Source organism: Malaclemys terrapin, chromosome 10 (assembly GCF_027887155.1).
Source record: "Malaclemys terrapin pileata isolate rMalTer1 chromosome 10, rMalTer1.hap1, whole genome shotgun sequence".
NCBI lineage: Eukaryota > Metazoa > Chordata > Testudines > Emydidae > Malaclemys > Malaclemys terrapin.
This window is the reverse complement of record NC_071514.1, coordinates 39,570,625-39,593,787: the sequence shown is the minus strand read 5'-3', so window position 1 is coordinate 39,593,787 and position 23,163 is coordinate 39,570,625. Positions and strand designations below refer to the sequence as shown.

At 43.9% G+C, this 23,163-nt stretch overlaps 1 protein-coding gene across 2 annotated transcripts in view; it reads left to right on the top strand.

Annotated features, from left to right (window-relative positions):
• ARID3B (AT-rich interaction domain 3B) overlaps positions 1-23,163 on the top strand; it is a 47,945-nt gene that overhangs the window by 9,930 nt on the left and 14,852 nt on the right. For both annotated transcript variants that reach the window (XR_008446536.1, XM_054042793.1), the window contains exons 3-4: positions 5,699-5,770; positions 7,167-7,239. Coding sequence is in view for 1 of the 2 variants with exons in the window: in XM_054042793.1 (XP_053898768.1) it covers positions 5,699-5,770; positions 7,167-7,239 (145 nt within the window). In the remaining variant the exon portion in view is untranslated. The remainder of the gene's footprint in view (positions 1-5,698; positions 5,771-7,166; positions 7,240-23,163) is intronic.

Here is a 23,163-nt window from a genome sequence, read left to right as displayed (position 1 = left end):
GTAGTGTAGACATAGCCTAGGTCAGTGTTTCCCAAACTTGGGACGCCGCTTGTGTAGGGAAAGCCCCTGGCGGGCCGGGCCGATTTGTTTACCTGCCGCATCCGCAGGTCTGGCCGATTGCGGCTCCCACTGGCCACGGTTCGCTGCTCCAGGCCAACGGGAGCTGCTGGAAGCGGCGGCCAGTACGTCCCTTGGCCTGCGCCACTTCCAGCAGCTCCCGTTGGCCTGGAGCAGCGAACCGTGGCCAGTGGGAGCCGCGATCGGCCAGACCTGCGGATGCGGCAGGTAAACAAATCGGCCCGGCCCGCCAGGGGCTTTCCCTACACAAGCGGCGTCCCAAGTTTGGGAAACACTGGCCTAGGTGATCATGTCTGGGAAAGGCTTGGGTACCTTCAAGGTGAACATGGGGAATGGCTTTGCTGTATGCCAGTGCGAATCTCTTCTCCCCAGCCACACAACAAAGCACAGATTTCTTTGAAAATTAAATACAATCAGCATTGTGAAATTGCATCGCCTAGACTTTGGTTTACTTTGTTCAAGGGCCCAATTCAGCAATACCCAAATACTGTGAAGTTCTTGTCTTCCATTGGTTTCCTGTTCCACTGGGAATCAGGCAATTGCAGCAGCTGCACAGCTGGGAGAGAGTTGTAAAGGAATCTTTATTAAAAGGTGTAACTGTCTAATTCCGAATTCATGCATTTCAGACCTTTCTTTTATTTCCACCACTTAATCTTGAGATCACTAGAATAAGAAGCACCTTGAAAGCCATAGATGTTGAATTGTGCTGTCTTGCTAGTAAGAGTGGACAGGATTTTTCAGCTCCTACAAAGTTTTACCAGACAACGGAAGGTGTGTATGTGATGATTATAACTTGGTTCTTACAGTGCCTGAGAGTTTGCAGCTCAGGGCAGTAATCCTGATCTTATCCGTGTTTTGTAGTACAACAGTTTTCTTTATACTGGCATCTGTTTCACTTCCTAGGGCTCAGCCCCACCCACAAAAGGAATTTCTGCTGATTCTCTGATAATCCTGAAATCACCCCTTTGTACATTTCCCATTAACTCAGTGTTTGCTGTTAAGCTAGTGGGACAGGGTAGAAAAGGGTTTTTCACAGTAACATTTAGCTTAGTGTCTAGGTAGATATTTGTCACTGGGAAACCACCACAATGTTTGAAGTCTGTCTAGAAACACTAGGACTGAAATAGTAGTGATAGAGGAAACAGATCAAGTTTGAGGTACATTGGCAGGTGACTCTCCAAGCCAATGTGCTAATGCCTCCTTACTTTTTGTGAATACTAAACTTCAGCAGGTTCACCCAGAATAAATACACAATGGGATTGAAGTCCTACTTCATAGTCTCATAAACCTTATCAGACCTCAGCTAAGTCTCATTAAAATATTTAAATAACAAAGGTATATTAAAACTTTGAGAGTTTTTCCATGAGGCGAGTCTCATGCCTGAGGTGCAGATATTTTGACTTTTAGTGGTGAACCTTTAGGTCCTGGGCCCTTTGAGTTGGACACAGGATTTTGGTTCTTGGGGAAATTAAGACTCTGGCCACTGTATAGAGGGTTGGAATATTAGTACACCTCTACCCCGATATAACACGACCCGATATAACAGGAATTTGGATATAATGCGGTAAAGCAGTGCTCCGGGGGGCTGCGCACTCCAATGGATCAAAGCAAGTTCGATATAACGCGGTTTCACCTATAACGCGGTAAGATTTTTTTGTCTCCCGAGGACAGCGTTATATCGAGGTAGAGGTGTACTCTTGAGTTCTAAACAGCTCAATCATGGGAGTTTTTAGGTGAATAATTTGGAGGTTTGGGGCTTGAAGAGGCTGGAATGAAAAACAAGTTGTTTGTAATTGTCAGTGACCTATTCCAGTAACTTGTTTTTGAGGAAAGGGTTAACTCTGGCTTTTGTAGGTGGTAACTGAAACTGCTTTTGACATCTGAGCTCTGCTTTAATAAGATATTCCAGGTGGTTCGGAAGTAATCCTAAAATAGCCCATGTTCTAATTGCTTCTAAAGTCAGGCCTGTCCTCTCTGGGGAGGAGCAGAACATTTTGATAGCTGATGAGCTTTAGAGGTGTGTTTGGGGATGGGGGCAAGGGGAATGGAGCAGGCAGCTTCTGGGGACAGCCTGCAGGCTGAAAGTTCTTTCTTGCGGCAGGAACTACTTACAAAATTCTCTGCCTTTCTTCTACTGATACATGTCATCAGAGAGCTGAGCCAAGCCATGGGGGGTGGGGTGGGGGAGGGGGGTTAGATTTTTTTTGTTTTTGTTTTTTCCAGAAGTCAGAAACATCAGGTGAATTCTTGTTTGTGACTTCCCAATTGGTAACTATGGAAATGATTATTTCTCAAACATCAAGTAAATTCCCTTGCTACAAAATGAGGGAGAAAACAGTAGCATATTCCTTGATATTAATTTTAAATAGTACTGGAAGGAAGCAGAAAGCATCAACTCCTGACCTATAAAACCCCCTTTTGATGCCTGGTGGAAGGAATATTGATTTCTCAAGCTCCTGCTGTTAATGGAGAGAAGGGTTTCCCAGCATAGAGTAATTGTTTTCCAAGGAGTGAAAGTTCGAGATACTGAAGCTTATGCAGAGCTATATCCTCCATGCAAGCCTTTATGTAATATGTAGGATCATTTATTTATGTCAGTAATTGTGCAGCATTCTCATCTGTAACTGGATAGCTATTTGTTTTCTTCCTTTTGAGCTCAAGTCACTAGCAGTGGAATGCTGTGAAATTCTGATGGCTGTTGGTGGCTTATGTGAAATCAGTTGATGGATCATGGTCTGTTTCCCAATAACTGGTTTCTGACCTCACAAAACTGGCATTGCAATTGTCACTGCTTGGTATTGTTGTTGGTAGTCTTGGCAGGGAGGCCACAGAATGGTTGGTCATGAAGGTAGTCCCTTCAGATCACAGTCAAGGTATATGGGCAGGGGAAAATTTGTCTGCTGTTGCCCATGCTGTGGGCTTGTTCTATGGATAAATTGACAATACTGGAGAATAAAGTCTATCTGGTACTCTATACTAGCCTGAAATTCACTAACTCCAGTCTCCTTGTCCCTTACCTTTGCACTGGATTATACTCCATTGCTACCCAGAAGCAGCCCTGATTGCATGGAAGGGAGAGTTATAAGAATTTGGTCTAGCTCATCATAAAAGAAGCATGCCTTGTGCCCTGAGTCCCATGTACTTTTATTTCCCCAGGTCTCATTATCTGGGAGCTTCAGTACCTTTGTCTCTCTGCTGCTTGCTATGCCAAATGTTGCCCATCTCATCCAGCCACTCAGTTAAGCATTGCAATGACAGAGTTCAGCTGGCCGTTATCTCCTTTTCACTAAAAGACATAGAAGTAGTGATGCTTTCTCACCTTTGAAGTGCTTTGAGATCTAGCTTTTAAGGGGCACATAAATACTACTACTTTGTGTTTTTTATATCCTTGGTGATGTCTCTGATAGAATTTAAGCTTCAAAATTCTAAAACTAATGAGAAGTAGATTTTTCTTTAAAATAACAAATGTTTTTAATGCTCCATGCAGTTTTCCCACAGTGGTTCTCCCCCTCAGTTGTAAACTGTTGTCAGTGGAGAGTTGTTGGCTAATGTGTGCCACATATAAAATATATTTGTGGTTTAATCTGCTTTTCACACTTCCTCTCTGCCTGGGGAAATTTATACATGTTCTCTTGCCCTCTCCCCTCCTGGATTTAAAAAAGAAAAATTAGTACAGCAGGTTTGGCCAAGTATTTTAAATGTGCCTATAGTGAATTTGGGTGCTTTCACTCTTATATACCCAACTTTAAATGGGGGTCTGCTTTCAGAAGGTGGATGCTTAACACTGTCTGAAAAACAGATTCCCTTAAGTTATGTCAACTTGGGCACTCAAAATCACTAGACACTTTTGATGATCTTGGCATGTGTGTTTTATTCTCACTATTCATCCAGGTTTTTAGTTGCTCTTAGTTTTCTGGCTTCTCATCAGCAGGATGTTAGGAGCAGCTGGATGTGATCATAATTAGCAAAAATATGTGTTTTTAATCTCTGTTAGCCAAGGACACCCAGATGAATCCTCCTGTGAACAAAACCTGTCTTCAGACCTCTTCCTAGAAAGGGATGGGAATTGACCTGCTGGAATAAACAGCTGACATAACAGAAGTGGCAATAATCCCCAATTAAATATCTTTCAGCTGATGGGGCTCACTGGATAATTGACTTTCCAGCAGGAATTACTGGCTCAAACTAAATCAGTGGGCATTAGCGCAGCCCACTGCTGTTTTTAAAGGGAAAATGTAGCTTTGCCTGTCTTTGACAAGTGCTATTCATCTTTGTAATTCAATGTATATGTCCCTACCAGATGACTCCAAGATTTCAGATGTTAAAGCAACTCTAATTAAAATGTTTTTTTGTTCTGAAATCTCTTCACATATTCAGTGTCTTTCGAGTTGATAAGGTGCAGTGCATTTGTAACCAGAATGGCAGGTGCCACTTATAATTTACCAGAGCACTTGATTGGGTGGCTGTCTGTACCAGTGGCTACTATTATTCTCTGGTGTTTGTGGTTTAAAGATGGCTACACAATATGCTGTATCACCTTCTGTTACCACAACTGTGAAATAGCCAGATGCTGCCTTTGCTATTTTCCAGTTCTGCTAACTGTTTCTCTGTAGTGATTTGCCAAGCAAGATAGACCCAAGTGGTGTCCCTATAATGCCTAATGAGAAGTGCAAGCCTTAATCCAACAGAGTTGAACTTTCTGTCTCCATGTAGGAGATCTGAGTACAACAGTTCCCTAGGCTCGTGCATACCATGATTGGTACAGAGGGTCCCAACCTTATTATACCCTATTTCCCATCCCCTTGACCTATCCTTAGACCTGCTTATGTCAGAACGTCGGAGAAAGCCAGGCTGCATGTTTTCCCAGCCTGAAGTAAGGTAGTGCCGGTCAGATGGGTGACAAAGGATGAGACTCATCATGATCAGGTTGACAAGTATGGGTGCTTGGCACCTGCTGCTTTCAATATGGGCTCTATAGACCATAAGTAAAATGCACCTGTGTAAGGATGGTTCTACAGCAAGAAGCTTCATTCTTGAACTTGCTCCTTGTTTGGCTTTGAATAACGAAGTGAACCTGGCTACAGTGAATGAAGAGATCCCCCACTTCAAATGTTAGATCACCGATGTTTAACAGGTGGAATAATGTGCCATTAGAGCTGGTCAGGAATTTTCCAGCAGCTGGGCTGGAGGGGACCAGGAGTACCCAGCTTCTGGCATGCAGTCAGAAAGTAAAATTGACAAGAGTCTTCCAGGCAGATAGCTGGCAAACTGAAATTCTGCCTTGAGTCTCCCAAAATGGGATTTCTCTGGAAGTTCCTTCCTGTAAAAAATTTAGCATTTTTGACTTTTCATACAGTTAAGAATAAATTTTATTTTAAAAAAGCATGCACATTTTTGTGGGAAGGGATTTCTATTTTCCAGCCAGCTTTTGTGGCCACATTTACTTGGAAGCTTAATTAAAATACGACACAATTCTCTGCTTAAATACTTCTCTCCATCCCTGTGCTCCCTACACCAGAAGTGCCCTCCTCCGTTCATGTACTCTTCATCTGGAATTGCCACCCATAGCAAGGACCCTCTTCCCCATGGTCCACTCATCCTCTTGTTTCTGTTCCCTTAGAATGGAAGTCTGACTTGGAGCGAAGAAGCTGACGGAGGCCGAGGAAGAGAAATCTCTCGAGATTTTGCCAAGGTAAGTCTGTCTGATTATTGGATGTCACTGTTTGTGGAGCTGGGGTTGGGGGGAGAACTTTCAGCATGTTCCTCCCCTCTGTTTTGTCGAGGGATTGCTAATCCCAGACTGTTCTGCTGCAGCTTGTGGGAATGTTTAGGAGGGACTGTGTACACTGAAATTCACTTAGCAACCTCTGTGTCTGGGGACCAGTAGGGTTAGGCCATGTTATTGCCTTTGATGGCTGAAAGGCAGCTGTCAGTTATGATATTTAACACTTTTGATCAGCAACCCTCTTCGGCTGGCAGTACAGGATTCAGCTTCTTGAAACTGATTAGCAATTTTGAACTCTGGCAGCAGTGTGTGTCCTGTCAGACAAATAAACAATGTGTTTAATTTAAACTAGCCCTTTTTAAAGGAGTGTACCTAATTGCTGTGCAAATCCAGTGATGCGTTTCCTTCCCAATAGCTTAGTGTGTGAGAAGAGGTAGGCAATAGAGGAAATGACCCAATAAACCCATTTTCTTGTAGAATAGACAGACTTTGAATAGCTAACTCCATGTCTTGAGAGAAAGAAAGACAGATATGTTTATCCATTGGGGCTTTGCTTTTCCATTGATATCCTTCCCTAACAGAGCAGCTATGCCCAGCAGAAGAAATGATTTCCACCACTACATGGACTTCATTTCTCCTCCACATGCAGGAGTTTTTGTTCTTTGGGCCTTTCTGCTAGCAGTTCTGGCACTGTCTCTCTTTCAACCAGTCACGGTATATCCCCCCCAGTGTCCGCCATAGGTGAAAATTGGATTTGCTATGGAACAGTTGCATGATTCTCCTGCCTTCACCTTTTCTGAAATATCAGAGGGTGATGCTAAGTAGAATTTGTTTTCTGAATATACCTTATATGAAACTTTTGAGAAATATTTAATCAGAAACACTGGATCTTGAGAGCATTTTGCCAAAATATGTCTTCAGAACATTAGTTCTAGGCTGATTGCTGAGGTGAATGAGAGTACTTATTTCAGAGGAGCATCTCCCACCAGGCATTACTTGTTAGCACGATTTGAAAGATCTATATCTTTTCTTTCACCTCTCCCTTCAAGGCATTTCAGGGATTGTCACATAAGTGGAAAACTCAAAGGGAGGGAATAACAAGGTCAGAAGTTGCACCTCCATAATGCCTTTAAGGTGTGAATTGGAGGAGCTAGTGTGCTGTGAAGGCTGGTCTACACTATAGAGGCTCAGCTCAGCTTGCTACACTTCAGCCTGGTCAGTGGAGGAGACCACTGATTTGCCTCTACCTCTGTGGTGGCATGTTGTCCCACCATCACATGAGGCACAGTACAATATATGGTGGTCTTACCCTCTCTGTCTGCCCTAGCATCGGTTATACCATTATTTTTCTTGATTTCATCAGCTGTACGAACTGGATAGTGACCCTGAACGGAAGGCGTTCCTGGATGACCTCTTCATCTTTATGCAAAAGAGAGGTGAGTGAGCCCTTTGCTTTATTTGGATAATATAAAATGGGACAGTGCCCTGGGAGCTGTCTCAAAAGAATGAAACTGCCACTTGAGCTCATTGATCAGGTGGGAGAACTGTAGTATGACCTGAGATACTTGTTTTGAGAGTAAAGGGGCTGTGTAAAGAACTGTCCTGTCCTTGAATCTTGGATTATAAGGATATGACCAGTTTCCCTACCCTCACTTTCACTTGCCTAAAAAAAGCACACTCTAGGATCCATTTTGGAATAATTGATTTCTGCTTCTTATCCTGCAACAAACCAATTTTTGAAACATTCACACAAATCTACACCCTGCCCCAGAATAAGCTGCTGTGTTGACACTGATCACCCACAAGAAGCCCCTGGTGTCTTATTTTCATGCTATACATCATGGAAGATGTGTGTGAACACCCACTCTGTTAGACAGGATCTGCATATAAAGTAGGTGCTCGTGCTAATGCCTAGAATCCGCAATATGGGGGCTTGGAAAAGAGATACAAAGCACTCTTTTCCTGTTACCACACTGCATTCCTTAGACCTGGATTTCTATTTCATATCATTCTGCTCAGCTGAGCCCAGGAACACAGTTTAGAGGAAACTGTCATGCTCTTCTTGCTGTCAACCACTGTATCTTGAGGTTTTTCTCATGACAGAAGTAGGGGGGTGGAGTTGCTCAGCTCGAATATTTTATAGGTATCTTTCTAAGTATAGTTCTACCAGTTGAAAAGGAATGATTAATAAATGCCTACTGATACAAGAACATAAGAATGGCCATCCTGGGTCAGACATTGGGTCCATCTATCCCAGTATCCTGTCTTCAGATAGTGGCTGGTGCCAGATGCTTCAGTGGGAATTACAGAACAGGGCATTATTGAGTGATCTATCCTCTGTCAAGCAGTCTCAGCTTCTGCAAGTCAGAGATTTAGAGACACTCAGAGCATGGGGTTGTGACCCTGACCATCTTGGCTAATAGGTCCATCAAAGACTCTTCCATAAACTTACCAAATTATTTTTTGAAACCAGTTATACTTTTGGTCTCCACAACATCCTCTGGCAATGAATTTCACAGGTTAACTCTGCGTTGAGTGAAGAAATACTTCCTTCTGTTTGTCTTAAACCTGCTGCCTATCAACTTAACACACAAACCAGGGATCACAGTGATGTGAAGGGGTATATAACACTTCCCTATTCAACTCCTCACCATTTTTTATTTTATAGACCTCTATCATATCTCCCCTTAGTAGTCTCTTCAAGAGAATAGTCTGTCTTTTTAATCTCTCCTCATATGGAAGCTCTTCCATACCACTAAATCATTTTAGTTGCCCTTCTTTGTACCTTTTTACAATTCAAATATCTTTTTTTTCTTTTCTTTTAGATGGGGCAACCAGAATTGCACATGGTATTCAAGGTCTGGGTGTACCATAGATTTATATAGAGGCATTATAATATTTTCTCTTTATCACTTCCTAATGGTTCTTAACATTCTGTTCGCTTTTTTGAATGCTGCTGCACATTCAGCAGATGTTTTCAGAGAATTATCCATGATGACTCCAAGATTCTTTTTCAGTGGTAACAGCTCATTTAGACCCAATTATTTTGTATGTATACTTGAGATTATGTTTACCAATGTGCATTTCTTTGCACTTCTCAACATTGAATTTCATCTGTCATTTTGTTGTCCAGTCATATGTGGCAAACCATCACAAATCTGAGAATGAAATGAATTTTCCTTTCAAATGTGTTTTTCCCCCACAGGGGTTAGTAAAAAATTGGCAGTCTGACCCTCTTTTAATATCTCTTTTGCAGCACAAAGAAAGTTGAAGTAACATTCCTTTGCTAGAGGACTGTGCCATCACTTGGTCAATTTGACTGTTCTGTTTTAGGCAGATCTGTCATTGGAACAGGAAGATAATGGCCTCTTTAGACATGCCGAAAGGACTATGGGCTGGCAGCGAAGAAGTTCTGTAAATGAAAAGTGCTACACCACATTCTGGTCCTTTCATTGTCTCAATCTGCTGGGTTCTAGGAACTGGCATAGTGAGCATTTAACATGTAAGAGGGAAATACCTTGCTCTTCGCTTACTCCTGTCGTAGTATAATGTTCTATAACTGACAGTGCGCTAGAACCAGGAAACCATCTCACTTACCTTAGGGCTCTTATAGCAATGGCCACTACCCAGGTTGTTTCTCAGGAAATCTGGTAAAGAATTGTGGGAAACATCTGTCTTCTGAAGCTGAAGAGCAGCCAATTGCCCTTTAACAGCCTTGCACTGGAGTTTGGGCCTCACCTCCACTTGGTCTGACCATTTCACCATGGTATTTCTGGGGCACGTTCCTTTCTTGAAAATCTCAAAGGCTTGAATAAACATGATGAGGATGGGGGAAAGGGTGGCCCCCATTGCAATCACATTTCCGGCTAATTGCGGGCACATCTGCTGCATGGTTTGTACCTCATCTGTCTTCCACAGCTTGGCTGTAACATGCCACACCCTTTCTGACGTTGCTAGGGCTTCCACATCCAACAGTGTGGGGATTTATTCCTGTGGCATTTTAAAAGCTTGAGCCCTGTTTCACTGATTCTGGGTCCTCGGTGGGCAAAGGTTTAAGAAGTCCTAATTAGTTTGTATTTACGACTGTTATATGCATGTTTCAGTCTAAGTGAAGAAACAAGAATATAGTCCTAGAAGAGTGTGATTGGCAGCCATGAAAACCTCTTGTTACAGTGAGAAATCTGCTCACTACCTCAATACCTCCTTCCAATTACCGTTTAATTATTAACCAGCAACATGCTCCCAGCGCAGAGGCTGAGCCAGTCACCAGCTGGCTGTTGTAGGAGTATAGCTTTGAATCAGCTGTACATTGCCAGTGTTTTGTTTTCTTGCACCTCTTGTTTTCCAGAAGGATATTTAAGAGGACATGTTAAGAGCACGACCCATAGTGGGAGTTAAATTCTAGAGTGCTGTTTCCAATCTTTCTGATAACTCCTACGACTTGACATCCATTTACTGCTGCTATGCAGAACAAGCTAGATTGCGAGTCATATGGCTGGAGTGGTATTTGCCTGGGAGCCATTGCTCTCTGGCAACCCCCTAAAAAGTTAGTCGAGAGACTCTGGAGTTCAGTTTCTGAGATTGGTGTCCTGCTAACAGTGGGTTGTCACCCTGGTATTTTCCTGTGATGCCTTCAGTACTGCTAGCAGCAGCAGGAGGAGCATATCAGGCAAACATGCACATATTTGTACACACACTGATGGACTCTGGCATGCTCCCAACATTTAGTCACTCTCACAGCAGAGTGGACACAGATTATTATTACTTGTCTCTTTTCCCTCTGCACTCCCACCTAACACCAATAGTCTTCTTTCTCATTAAATATAAACACCTTGTTCAGAAAGAGTCCACCAGAAAGAAACTGATAAAATGAGGCTTTAATGCATCTGGGAGCTGAGAACAAAGTGCTATGTTTCTGTGTCCGTTCGTGTGTGTGTCCCCGTCTGTCGGTGTGTGTTCGTGTCCAGTTAGTTTATACCTCAAATCCAAGTGGGAGTGAATGTAGCTCTTTTTGTTAGTATCATTGGTATAATGATGGGGATTTTCCTGCCCTATTACAGAGACACTGGATGATGCTGGCCCTTGTTTGGTGTTGGTGGGGGGGGATGACAGCAGACTGCTAACACGTTGATACTGGAGGCCTGATGTGAAAAACAAATAGCAGATTTCACAGGAGCTACTGAAGAGCTCTGAGCATGAAAAGACTTGTCCCTTGGTGCCGCTGCTTGGAATGTACCTAGAATGTGAAGCCATGAAACGGGCTTAATGCAGATCAAATGTGCAGGTCTCATCAGAGCACAGCAGGTTGTCGCAGAATTCTCCAGCTGCAAGTGATAAAATGGCCCTTCAGTGGCAGTAATGATGGAAGAGGGAAATGAGGGGAAAGCTGTAACTCTTCCTTTGTTGGGAGATTTTGGTTTTGGTATGTATTTAAGTGAATTGTACTCTCCATAGCTGTGACCGGGGGGGAAAGGAGGGTTCATACAATCAGGGTTACTGTTGTGCAGAACAAACTTTGAACTGGCTCAACAATGTGACCAGTCTACTGACTTGGGACTTGTCTGCATGAGACGTTAGTGCATGGCAAGCCTGGTGTAAATCTACAGTGCACTAGCATACTGCACAGTAACATCCTTTATGGACACTGCTACAGCACACTAAAAGTTCCATAGTGCTCTTCGATACATTTGTGTTTCAAAATGTCCATGTGGGACATTACTGTGCAGCAAGCGAACACTGTAAAGTCAGACACTGACCTGCCGTGCACGAACGTCCAGTGCAGACAAGCCCTTATCTTTACCTTGCTTTAGGTTGCTGCACTGCTCTTACCCTCTCCCCTTCTAGACTGCGTCTTCCACCTCCCTTCACTGTGGGAGGGAGAAAGGTTAGGAAGAGCATGACTTCCAGCTCTGCTGCAAAAGGAGAGAATTCTAGGGATGTGAATGTTCTGATACAACTAGGCATGGCACTGACAGGCACTGAGCAAGTCTCCTCACATAGTTTTGCTAGTGCGTCTCAGTCCTTAGCAGAGAATGATAATCCTAGCAACCTGTGTAGCAGTATTGTGGCATAGATAAACATCCACAAAGCGGTAGGTTTTAGAAATCCCTCTGAAACACACTTGCAACTTAAAATGAATCGGAAAAACAGTTCTCCAGAGAACTGCAAACACCTACAACACTGCACCACCTACAACAACTCCTCTTTTACTTAAGAGGGGAGGAGATGGAGGCATAGAAAAGGCTGGCAAAAGAAATATATGTATGTAGTGTCGTTATAGCTGAGTCAGTCCCAGGACATGAGAGAGACAAGGTGGGGGAGGTAATATCTTTTATTGGACCAAACTTCTGTTGGTGAGAGAAGCAAACCTTTGAGCCACACAGAGCTCTTCTTTGGGTCCTGAAGAGGAGCTCTGTGTGGCTCAGAAGCTTGTCTCTTCCACCAACAGAAGTTGGTCCAATAAAAGAGTTATTTCTGTGGGCCTTTGCTTTGCACTTCCTGCATGTGCTCTTGTATGAAATCTTTAGCATCTTCAGGGTCTACTTTCACTGCATGATTGATCTCATAGGATTTTGTTTCACTGACCAATGAAATATACTCTAATAGCACTCTGAAGTATATTTTACCTTTTTCAGAACCCTCCTAGTTCACGCCTTACACTGGGTGTGTCCACGTTTAGTGTAGGTAAGTGCTATGACACCCACCCCAGTTGGTCATACTGATTCACAGACTTTGCATTAGGTACATAGTGATGGTCTTCCTCACGACACTCCTCTTTCCCCCCCCCTCCCCATTTTCAACATATTGCCATCAAAACTTCTTGGAGGTGTTCTTGTATAATGGAAATATCCTACTGGGATTATTACTAGTGTTTTGCAAGAAGTTACTCTGGAGAAATGACTGTGTGTGGAAGAGAACTAACTGAATATTGTGGTGTAACACTCTGAGACAGCCTAAGAGATTGCATGTATTAGCACATCGGAGAAGGCTGTTTTGTTCATTTAAAATACTGCCTTTGTGATGATCTCATAAACCCTCTCTGATTGTACAACTCTGCTAATTCTGGTCAAGGTTACTGTGTGACCTTGGTTTTCCCAGGTGGCTTGGCCATTCTGTTTTTGATGTGCGTATACATAGGAGGGACTTTGTAAGCCTGAGCATGTGGTTTTAATTTTTTCCTTCTGTCATGTGCTTTATCTGCACATTTTAGATATGGAAATACTCATGGCAAATACGTGGTATTGACAAAAGCATTTACTGATAGATAAAAGAATCTATAGGGAACACTGGTGCTTATCATACACATGTCCAGGATATGCCCCCTCCCTCTGCCCTTTCTCAACTTCACAAGTTTCTTTTGCTCTTGCAGGGATATCTTGGTTTTTGAATAAAATAATGTAATTCTCTAAATTGGGTGTAAATTCTCCACTCCTGTTTGTCAATGTTAAGCAGACCGGGTAAGTGATTTTAAAGCAGATGTGTCTCCTAGCACCAAAGCAGAGGTTCCACAGTGGAGAAATCTCCCTCAGCATGCTACCCCAGAAAGAAGAGTTCCCAGTCATTGCTCTCAGGAGAGATGATGTGTGAGCAAATAAAGAATAAAACACTTGGATGTTCTGAATTAAATTAACAAACCTCTGTTCTGTGCTACCTAGACCCTGAATTGTATAAAGCTCACTCCAGGATTTATTTCATTCACTGAATTGGCTACTTATTTTGGCCAATTGATCTGATTTAAGGAGCTGAGAACTGTGGTAACTGGGTTCCTGTGTAAAACGATGGATAGGTGTGAAGCAGGACACATCATTTACTCACTATTCTCCCCATTCTTGATTACTTGTTTGTGTGTTAGGAGGAGTTGTATATGCTTTTATTTATATTGCATTCTTTTGTAGGGGGCTTGAGCACTTAAGGAGGGAAGGGTCATGCTGTATATGATATTAATAGAATCATAGGGCTAGAAGGGACCGCAAGGATCATCTAGTTTAACTCCCAAATCACACAAGGAGTTTGTAGCAAAGCAGAAAATTGAACCTGGATCTCTCTTGTCCCAAGCGAACATCCTAGCCGCTGCACCATCATTCCTCTCATTAAGGCTGCAGAGTTAGTCACTCAAGTTAGGAAATTCCAGAATGAAAATCACCCATTCAACCTTAATTCAGCCCCCTTGTGCATATGTGTTCATATACATCTGTGCCCGGCATCACAGTGGACCCTGGCAACTGGGAGGGGCACTTGCTGGGAAAGTCCTGCTCCTTGGAGATTTTAGCTGCCAAACTCGGACAAGTCCCTGTTTTGGAGGCGTTAGATTTTAATACTGTCAAAATGTATTTTTCGCTGATCTGGGAACAGCCTGAAACTTTAAAAAAAAAAAAAAAAAAAAAAATAGCTTGTGGCAAACACTCAGCATGGATAATTTCAGCCCAAATGGTTAAAAAGTGGCAAAGTTATAAGCAAGTGAAAACGGGGTCATACTACAGGAAGTTTTGCACGTTAGCATAGTAGTACTACCAGGTCTACCTATAATTAATAGGAAATCAGAGTGGAAGTTTGATTCTGGACTCCAGAAGACTTTGCTTTAAACTTAGGCAGAGTTAAGGTAACTAAGTGTTAAGAACTTTAAATATTTACTGATTGAAGTGGGGAGAATAACTCCTCTTAATTGGAATGATACCAAATGGGTGTGAATGTGTTTCCTCATAGTTGGCTTTGTATCCCTCCATATAACATGCCAATCTGACATCAGTCTTCTCTTAAAACAGGGGCGGGCAAACTTTTTGGCCTGAGGGCCGCATCAGGTTTCGTAAATTGTATGGAGGGCTGGTTAGGGGAGAGGGTCGTGGCCCGACCCCCACCTCCTATCTGTTCTTCCTCCCCCCCCCCCCCCCCCCCCCCGGGATTCCTGCCCCATCCACACATACCCCGCTCCCTGTCCCCTGACCACCCCTGGACCCCTGCCGCCCCATCCAACCCCTCCTCTCTTTCCTGATTGCCCCCCGCCCCCGGGACCCTTGCCCCATCCAACCACCCCTTCTCCCTGTCCCCTGACTGCCCCCGGAACCCCTGCCCCTGACTGCCCCCTGCCACCCCATCCAACCCCCCTCCTTCCTGTTCCCTCCCGAACACTCCAACCCTTATCCATAGCCCTGCCCCCTTACTGTGCTGCCTGGAGCACCACATCGCCACCACCACGCAGCACAGAGCATCGGGTCAGGCCAGGCTCTGCAGCTGCGCTGCCTCAGGAGCTCTCAGCCCCGCCACTCAGAGCATTGCACTGGCAGCGGAGCGAGCAAGCTGAGGCTGTGGGGGAGAGGGATAGCAGGGGAGGGGCCAGGAGCTTGGGGGCCGGGCAGGACGGTCCGGCTCGCGGGTCGTAGTTTGCCCACCTCTGTCTTAAAATAACCAATTTGAGGACTCCCTATTAAGGTTCTCCCTGGAATGCAGAATTGAGGATGTAAAGTTCACCTCCCGCCTGGCCATGAGGAATTAGATTTTGGCTTGTGAGGAGTTAATCTATTGTCCCATAGCCTGGATATTAGTGTTCCAAATCCTCTCCTCCCAAAGATCTTCTTTATATTGGTACTTCCTAGTCATTGTGGATGCTCTGGACTCTCTGGCTTCCTAGCTAACTTGGCAGCCTGTTTCTAATCAAGTGATTAATGACTCTTGCTGTGCTCAAGCAACTCAAAACCTAGCCATTTGGCTACTGTGGTGATGTGGGCCTTACAGGTACATAGGCAAATACAAAAAGGCCGAACTGTTTGGCATGCATTCCAGACCCTCTGCCACAACCCATAAGCAGCTGGCCTTATGTTGCCCAGCTAATCCTAGTTGTGGCTGTATGTCTGCTCTGCTCCCTTCATTCCTTTTCATTTCTTCCAAACGTATTCATGTGTCCACTTTGACTGGGGAAGAGGAGTTCATCTCCCACCTTTGCTTGCTAGTCCAAAGGTTGTAGGGGTGGAAACCCCACCAGTTGCAAAGCTGCCCAACATCTGGCAGAGAAATGGGGAATAGCACATATATTGGACCCAGCTGTGTCAGTAGCAGTTGAACAGTGGGACTTTATTTGATGTTAATGTGAGGAGCAGCAGGTTTCCATGGGACCTCGACTAGGATGGGAGTGCACTTGGCACTGGGATGTAGTAGCCCCCTTCCCCGGAAAGTTAAAATGGTTGGAGGCTTGATCAATATAATAGGATTGTGGTCATTGGGAAAGTGTGTGCACATGCCAGTTAGGCCGCCTCCGGCTCAGCAGCTGAAATCTGATAAGGGGCCGCTAACTGTCAGTCTCACTTATTGAGGAGGGAAGCAGAGACTGATGGCATTTCTAGGGGTCCAGATAAGAACTGGGCCTCCTGTCAAATAGAACATGATTAATTACCCTCAGTCCCAGCTCCTGCTTTGATAGGAGTTTCTGATGATCCACAGGCTTGCAGATCAGGTGGTGACATTCCCATTGGGAGGTGAGAATGCCCGCTGTGGAAATGCAGCAAATCTGGGGAGAGATTAGATCAGTGATGGCGCTGGCAGAGAGAGGTCCTTTATTCTCATTTCCCCATAGCTGCTTTTCTCATTTTAACATCTAGTGAGACCTAGGGCAGCTTACACAACAGAGGTGACAACGGAACCTTTCATGTGGAGGAACTGGGAACAGTTTGAATGACTGCTGTATGCAGGGTCTCTGGTTCAACACAACTAGCCCTGCTTAAAACCCTGGATTTTGTGCTTGGAGATGATTCCAAGCAGAGCAGGACCCTGGAATGGGGACTTCTAATGTTAATTGCATATTGCTTACTAATTTAATCAATGGACTCCATTTAGAGAGAAGAGGAATAACAGAGGGATAGTGCACATGTAGAAAGTACAGCCACGTTCCCCCTCCCTCCCCCACTAATTTAGTTTTCATTTCATTTCGAGGTTCAGTTCCTGCTTTTCTCATTTTTTAATATCTCAACAGGCTTGCTCCAGCCTGTCTCACAGGCCTCACAGTCTTCCTTCTCCATTCCCACTGATCATCTGGTACTTTTGTCTTACCCCTTCATGCACAGTTGGTGTAAGTGTCTGCTCCCCTGCAGATTCAGAAGTCTAGAATAGCATCTCTTCCCTCATCTTCTATCTGTATGCAAGTTGTTGAAAACTGTCTTCTCTTTACCTATTCGTTTCTAACTCTATGAAGCATTTTGTTACAGTTTGTACGAAAGACATTCTGCAAGATAATATTGCATGGTGGCATCCTTATCTAGTGTGTTTCTCTCTAGAAAGGAAGACTTTAAAATCAAACCAGCTTAGAACTCCCAAACCTGGCTGAGAAACGATCTCTCAGAGAAGTGTTGGCACAGGATAAAGAGGAGAAGAAGGATGGGTTGCTGCTCTGGTCGAGTCCCAGGCTAAAATACCACAAAGACTAGCCATCTTCAGGCATGTGTAATGGGGGGGGGGGAGGTTTGGAATATTTTGCTCCAAAATGTAGGTCTTGAAACGTGGATAAATTACATTATCCCCAATTTACAGATGGGAAGATTGAGGCACAAATCAGTAAAGTGATTGGCCAAAGTCCTACAGGAAGAAGGCAGGAGAGCAAAGAACCCAGATCTCCTGACTCCCTCACCTATGCTCTTTCCATTGGACCTTGTAGACTCCTGGCCACCAGTTGTAAGAATACCTGTTAAAAGAATACTTCCAAGGTTCTCTTCTTCCTCACCCCCCACACACCTCTCCAAGATTAGGAAAGAACAAGCCAGTAACTCAGCTCCATATGCTTCTTAAACAAGGGAGACATTCAAAACCGCCAGAATAAAACCTTTAAGCTTCTGTGTATTTATTCAGTTACATTCTCTTGAAGGTAAGAGAAGGCTTTCAGAGAAGGGAATGGTATGGTTGGGAAGAAGGGGCTGCAAGGGTGGCTCAGTCATAACTACAGTCATGATTTTTCTCAAGAAACCCCGACAGTAGTTACAACTTTCCTCCCCTTCACAAAATCCACCTGCCATGGGGCTGTTCAGTGGCTTCTCCTTTTTTCATCTCATCAAGTTCAGGTGTCTTAGGGAGGATTTTGAAATTGAGGATAGCTTTGCCCCTCCCTATTTGTCCATCCATCTCCAGAGATGCCAGACTCAGCCCCCAGCTTGTTTACTTCTCCCACCCACGTTTTCATGCTTTCTACGAGCTTGCTCCGGGAGCGCCCTTGCTGGATTGATCTAGAAGAGCTATCTTCTCCTGTAAATAATTTCTCAAGGCCCACCTCTGCAGTGATCCCTACAAGTAATGGCTAGGTTGTGGGGTAGTCAGGGAAAACCAATCTAACCTTGCTTTTAAAATATTATGTATATACAAAATATTGTGCCATGTAAAAATCTTGACTCCCATTTTCCTGCCCTTGATCCTTTGTCATATTAGAGGACAGAGACAATCTGCCTGATTGCTTGTACAGCATTTAGCACAGCAGAGCCCCCATTTTCATTGGGGCCTGTGGCCACGACTGCAGTATGTAGACATCTGTGTTCCTCAGAATCCCATCATCTCAGTTGAGCAGCAACCCTTTTCCATGGGATGCAAACGCCTCACCCTGTTGTTTATTATAGTGCCTAGGGCCCAGACTGATTCTGATTACTTAGTATCAGAGGTGAGGTGGCCTGGGGTTGTGTAGTGGGTTCACTTCAAGGGAGGAAAAGGTAGTCATTCCCGCAACAACTGTGTGGAGAGGAGCCCCACCACCCCTTCTCTGATTTAAAGGAGGCCCCACAGCCAGTGTAGCGGCTGCAGAAGGCGTTTCTGTGAGCTAGTAGAATAGAGGAAGACCGGCTGGAAAGTACAGTAAAATGAGTTTGCCATCAAACAGCAACAAGTCTTATGCTGTGCCCCAGGTCAGTGACCTTTCCCTCTGGAATTCTCCCCTCTGACCTCCGGATCATTAATCCTGATGCTGCCAGATGACAGTAATCCATCATGGGCCCTGACAAGGCTTGCAGCCGACTGTGAAAGGATCCGCTCTGCTTCAGCCTCCTCCTGTCCCATGATGCTGCTCGTTTTTCAGCCTTTCCTGTTCAGAGCTGGAGGTTTCCAATAAAGACTTTATCACCTTTCCCTTCCTCTGAAAGGACTGGGGGAGGGGGCTCAAAGAGCAGCCTTTCCTCACTTACTGTCTGCGTTTTGCAATCAGCTCCTGTGAAATGTGCTGAGCTCTGGCTGACTAAACCAATGGAGAGCACCCAGAGTTTACGGGAACCCAAAACACAACCCCTGTTGCATTCCCTAGCTCATGCAAGTTAAGAGAATGTTACTCAACGTTCTCCTTTTATGGAAAGTCCTGTAGCATTTCATAGAAAATGACCACTTCCCGCTATGCTGTGGTTTTAGCTTTCCTACAGAAGGTAACAGAAAGTGCCTCTCTCTTGTAAAACTCTGCAGGATGGTTAAAAAAAATACATTAAAAATCTCATGCTGTGGGGTTTTGGAGTCATTTTTTATAGATTCTTATGAAGTTCTGTAGGATTTTCCTATAAGGGTCCTAAGTATCAGAGGGGTAGCCGTGTTAGTCTATAGCCACACAAAAAAGAGGAGTCCAGTGGCACCGTAAAGACTAACAGATTTATTTGGGCATAAACGTTTGTGGGTAAAAACCCCACTTCTTCAGATGCATGGAGTGAAAATTACAGATACAGGCATATCTTTAAAGTGCCACGGGACTCCTAGATTTTTCTATAAGGGTCCTGTTTTAAAAGTTATCCAGAGGAAGGGAGTATTTCCTGGTGGTTACAGCTGGGTACGGGAAGTCAGATTTGGGTTCAGTTTCCCCATCTGTAAAATGGGGATAATATTTTCACAGTCCCTCTGTGAGGTAGGTGAGTTAATTCATTAATGTATGTAAAGTATTTTGAGATCATGGGTTGAGAGGAGCTAGAGGGGGCGAAAAATTGTGGTTTTGGCTAAAGCTCAGTTTTTAAAAAAAATCTGTAATATCTCAGTATTTCCCCTTACCAGCCCAGTGTTTTCCTGAGGAACCTTAGTAGTGGCCCTTTCTTTCACGTTCCAGCTGTCCCATCTGGCCACTGTCCAAGCATAGCTGGATGAAAGTCCCTTGTGAGCGAGCTAATACCATTCTCTAAATTGGATTGGGGAAGAGTGGGTGGTTTTGAGCAGCACAAGATGGCCTCGGGGGAGGAGGAGAGAAGAGGGAGGAGTGCTCCAGTTCTGCCCTCCCCTGTCATTGCTGACCAAAGAACTGGGCTCTGATAAGGACCGTAGTATCATCAATGCAACTTTTGTAATTATCTGCTTTGTTGGAACACTCTGGCATTCCATTAAAAGTGGCCACCTGGTCAGAAGTATGTATCCAGCAGTAAAGGGGTTAAAAACAAACTCTCTTCCTGTTTGTGGGGTGGGATGAAAGAGGGATAAATGAGATTTTTATTTACACACCCTGCCCTGCAGAGAAGTGGAAAGTTCCCAGTTCAGTGTCTGCAAGTCCTACAAGGAAAATAAGCGAATAAGTCATCCACATAAGTCACCAGCTCTATTAAACGAGGGCTGTGGCGAGAAGATGGAGCACATGCTGTTGCCAGACTTCTCCTACAGAGTTTTCTGTACGGAAATGCTGTCTCTGTCTACACGGAACCTTTAACCGTGTTAAGTGAACTTCTTTACAAATCTTAACACCGTTCAAGCTGACTTAGGCCTTGTCTACACTAGAAAATTGTACCACTTTACTCATCCTGTTATAGTTAAAGTGGTATAACCCTTCTATGTGGGCACAGTTCTAGTAGTATAAAGGTGCTTGCTGTATGGGAAGGAGAATAAGTTATCTTGGTATAGGGCATATTTATGCTGGTATAATTGCATCTACCCTAGAAGTTGTATTGGTAGAACTATACTAGTAAAAAAAAAAAAAATCACACCCTAACCAACGCATTTATACTGTCACAACTTTCAAGTGTAGACCAGCCCTTGGTTTAAACTCTGACTGGCTAGTTAGGGTGAATGGGGACCAAACACATTTCCATTTTTTGGGAATGATTCTAGTCTTGGTCCTGGAGGGAACTATAGGATGCAAAATGAAAGCGGCAGATAAGATACCACTGATAGATAACAGGTCTGGCATTATTGCTTTACAGGTGCCTTCCCTGTGGTAAGAGTGACTCTTGCCACAGAGGAGAGAAGACAAATAAATAGGGATATGATCGATGTATACAGAATAGTGAATGGTCAGTCCAGGGTTCCAATTTACCTTCTCCCATAATACAAAAACAAGGAGAAAACTCAGTACAACTGAAAGGTAGCAAGTTTAAAACTAACAAAAGGATGTATTTTATATAGCATATAATTAACTGGTGAAACTTGGTGCCAGCAGGTATTGAGGGGAAAAAGCATAATAGGATTCTAAAAAAGGATGACATGCTTAGGGCACTCAGAATGTCAATGGAGTTTAGATGGACTCTGTTACGCAAAGCAGAATAAAAACCATTTATAAGGGCTATATAGTCTTTTGCTCTATGGCATATACCATATGCCACTGTTGGGTGATGGAAGAAATCTCCCTGTGGGCTAATTATTTCACAATTGTCCATTACTGGGTTTCTTATGCCTTCCTGTAAAGATTTGGTACTGACCTCTGTCCTATACAGGACAGTGAAATTAGATAGACCATTGCTTTGATCCAGCATGGCATTTCCTATGTAATTAAATATTTGCCATGCCTACATTTTTCTTTCTAGTTGGCTAGATTTCATTAGTCTCAACTTTGAAATCCCAGCTTCTTACTTTTAAGTTATGGGAAAGGGGGACTGGCAGGTTAAAAATCAGATTTTCATACCTGTGTTAACCTGTGAGTTTACTAAAACCGAACAGACGTTTGTCCCACAGCACTCTGCGAAAGGAAGCCTAGAGTGGTGCAGTGAGTTGTGGGACTGTGATCTATGGGATACACACTCCGATATCTATATGCCTCTCACGACTGGATACACTGCACTTGTGCAGGTGTGTGGCATAACAGGAGGCATGTGGAGCTAGGCTGCTGATCATCTGCAGTGTGGTCGTGCTGTATCATATAAGGCTAAAATAAGATTAACTCCTGATTTCCCAACTCCGTGTCAGACTGCAGGAAAGACATAGCCAGTGTCTGAAATCTAATGTACATTTCACTCTGTATGCTAATTGTTTACTCAGTTTGGACAATGAAAATGGATTAGTTAGTTTCACTTTCTGGCTCTCATGCACTAGTTTCTTGCTACTGTATTTGGGTTGCAAATACAGCAAGAGAAGGTCTGCAATGTCACCTAGAAAACCCACTGAAATGGAATTAAAAAAACAAATCAAATTTCAGTTGATCTTCAATTTCTGTTAAACTTAATTTTAGAAAGCCTAGATGTTGGGACTAAATCAACTGGGCAACAATGTCTCTTTTTAAACACAAGTTGTGGGGGGACTGAACATTTGCAAATGTGCTCATAATGCATCATAGAGCCAAATTGTGGTTGGAGGTGAAGGAGACAAAGAGTGCTGGAGTAAGCGTCCAAACCCCTCTCACTCCCTAACCACCCCTCTCCCCCCAAAAAGAGAGGGGGCAGCAGTGACATAGTAACACAGAGTATCAGAATTCAGCTTCCCCATGCTTGTACTGGGGGGGGGGGGGGGGCTAGAAGCAGTGTGGCAACAGTATCCTACCCCTTAGAGGGAGGGATCATCCACTGACCCTCTCTGGCTTATGCAGGAACAGTTCTGATGGACTCTGGAGGCAGCTGTAATCCAGCTTCCCTCTGCCAGGGAGAGTGTCAGCACCAAATAAGGAATATAAGAGAAGAGCTTAAAATGGGAGAAGGGGGTTAGGATCACTCAAGGGAGGGGAAACAGGAGTAAGACCAAAATTATTGTACTAAGAGCATGAGCAGAAGCAATTGCAAAAGGGGTGTGTGGATAGGGGGAGAGTATATCTTAGCCAAAATATCATCATTCCCTTCCATCTCTGCTCTCTTATCTGAAGTACAGAAAATGTAAAAGAGGAAGAGAACATTTTGACAACCACTCAGAGAATCCTGATGCATAAGCAGGTCTTGTTCTTTGCCAGGAGCTGTTTCATGGGTTCTTCAGTTCCCTCATGAGCATGAATGAAACAAATTGTGTCTAGTAGTGCACTGGGAAGCTCACATAGTGCTGCTCCTCTGCTGTCTTTCACATCTCTGGTCCTGAATTTAAAAGCTCCCCACTTCTTCCCCTCCCCTGAGTTTGCCTATTCCACAAGTTGCTGCCTAGCCAGATATTTTTATTTGTCTGGTAATTGCTTTTGCCAGCAGGAAAGGATTTTCCATGAACAGGATTTGGTGTGTAGCTAAGACGCTCTCATTTTCTTGCCTACGCAGCGCGCT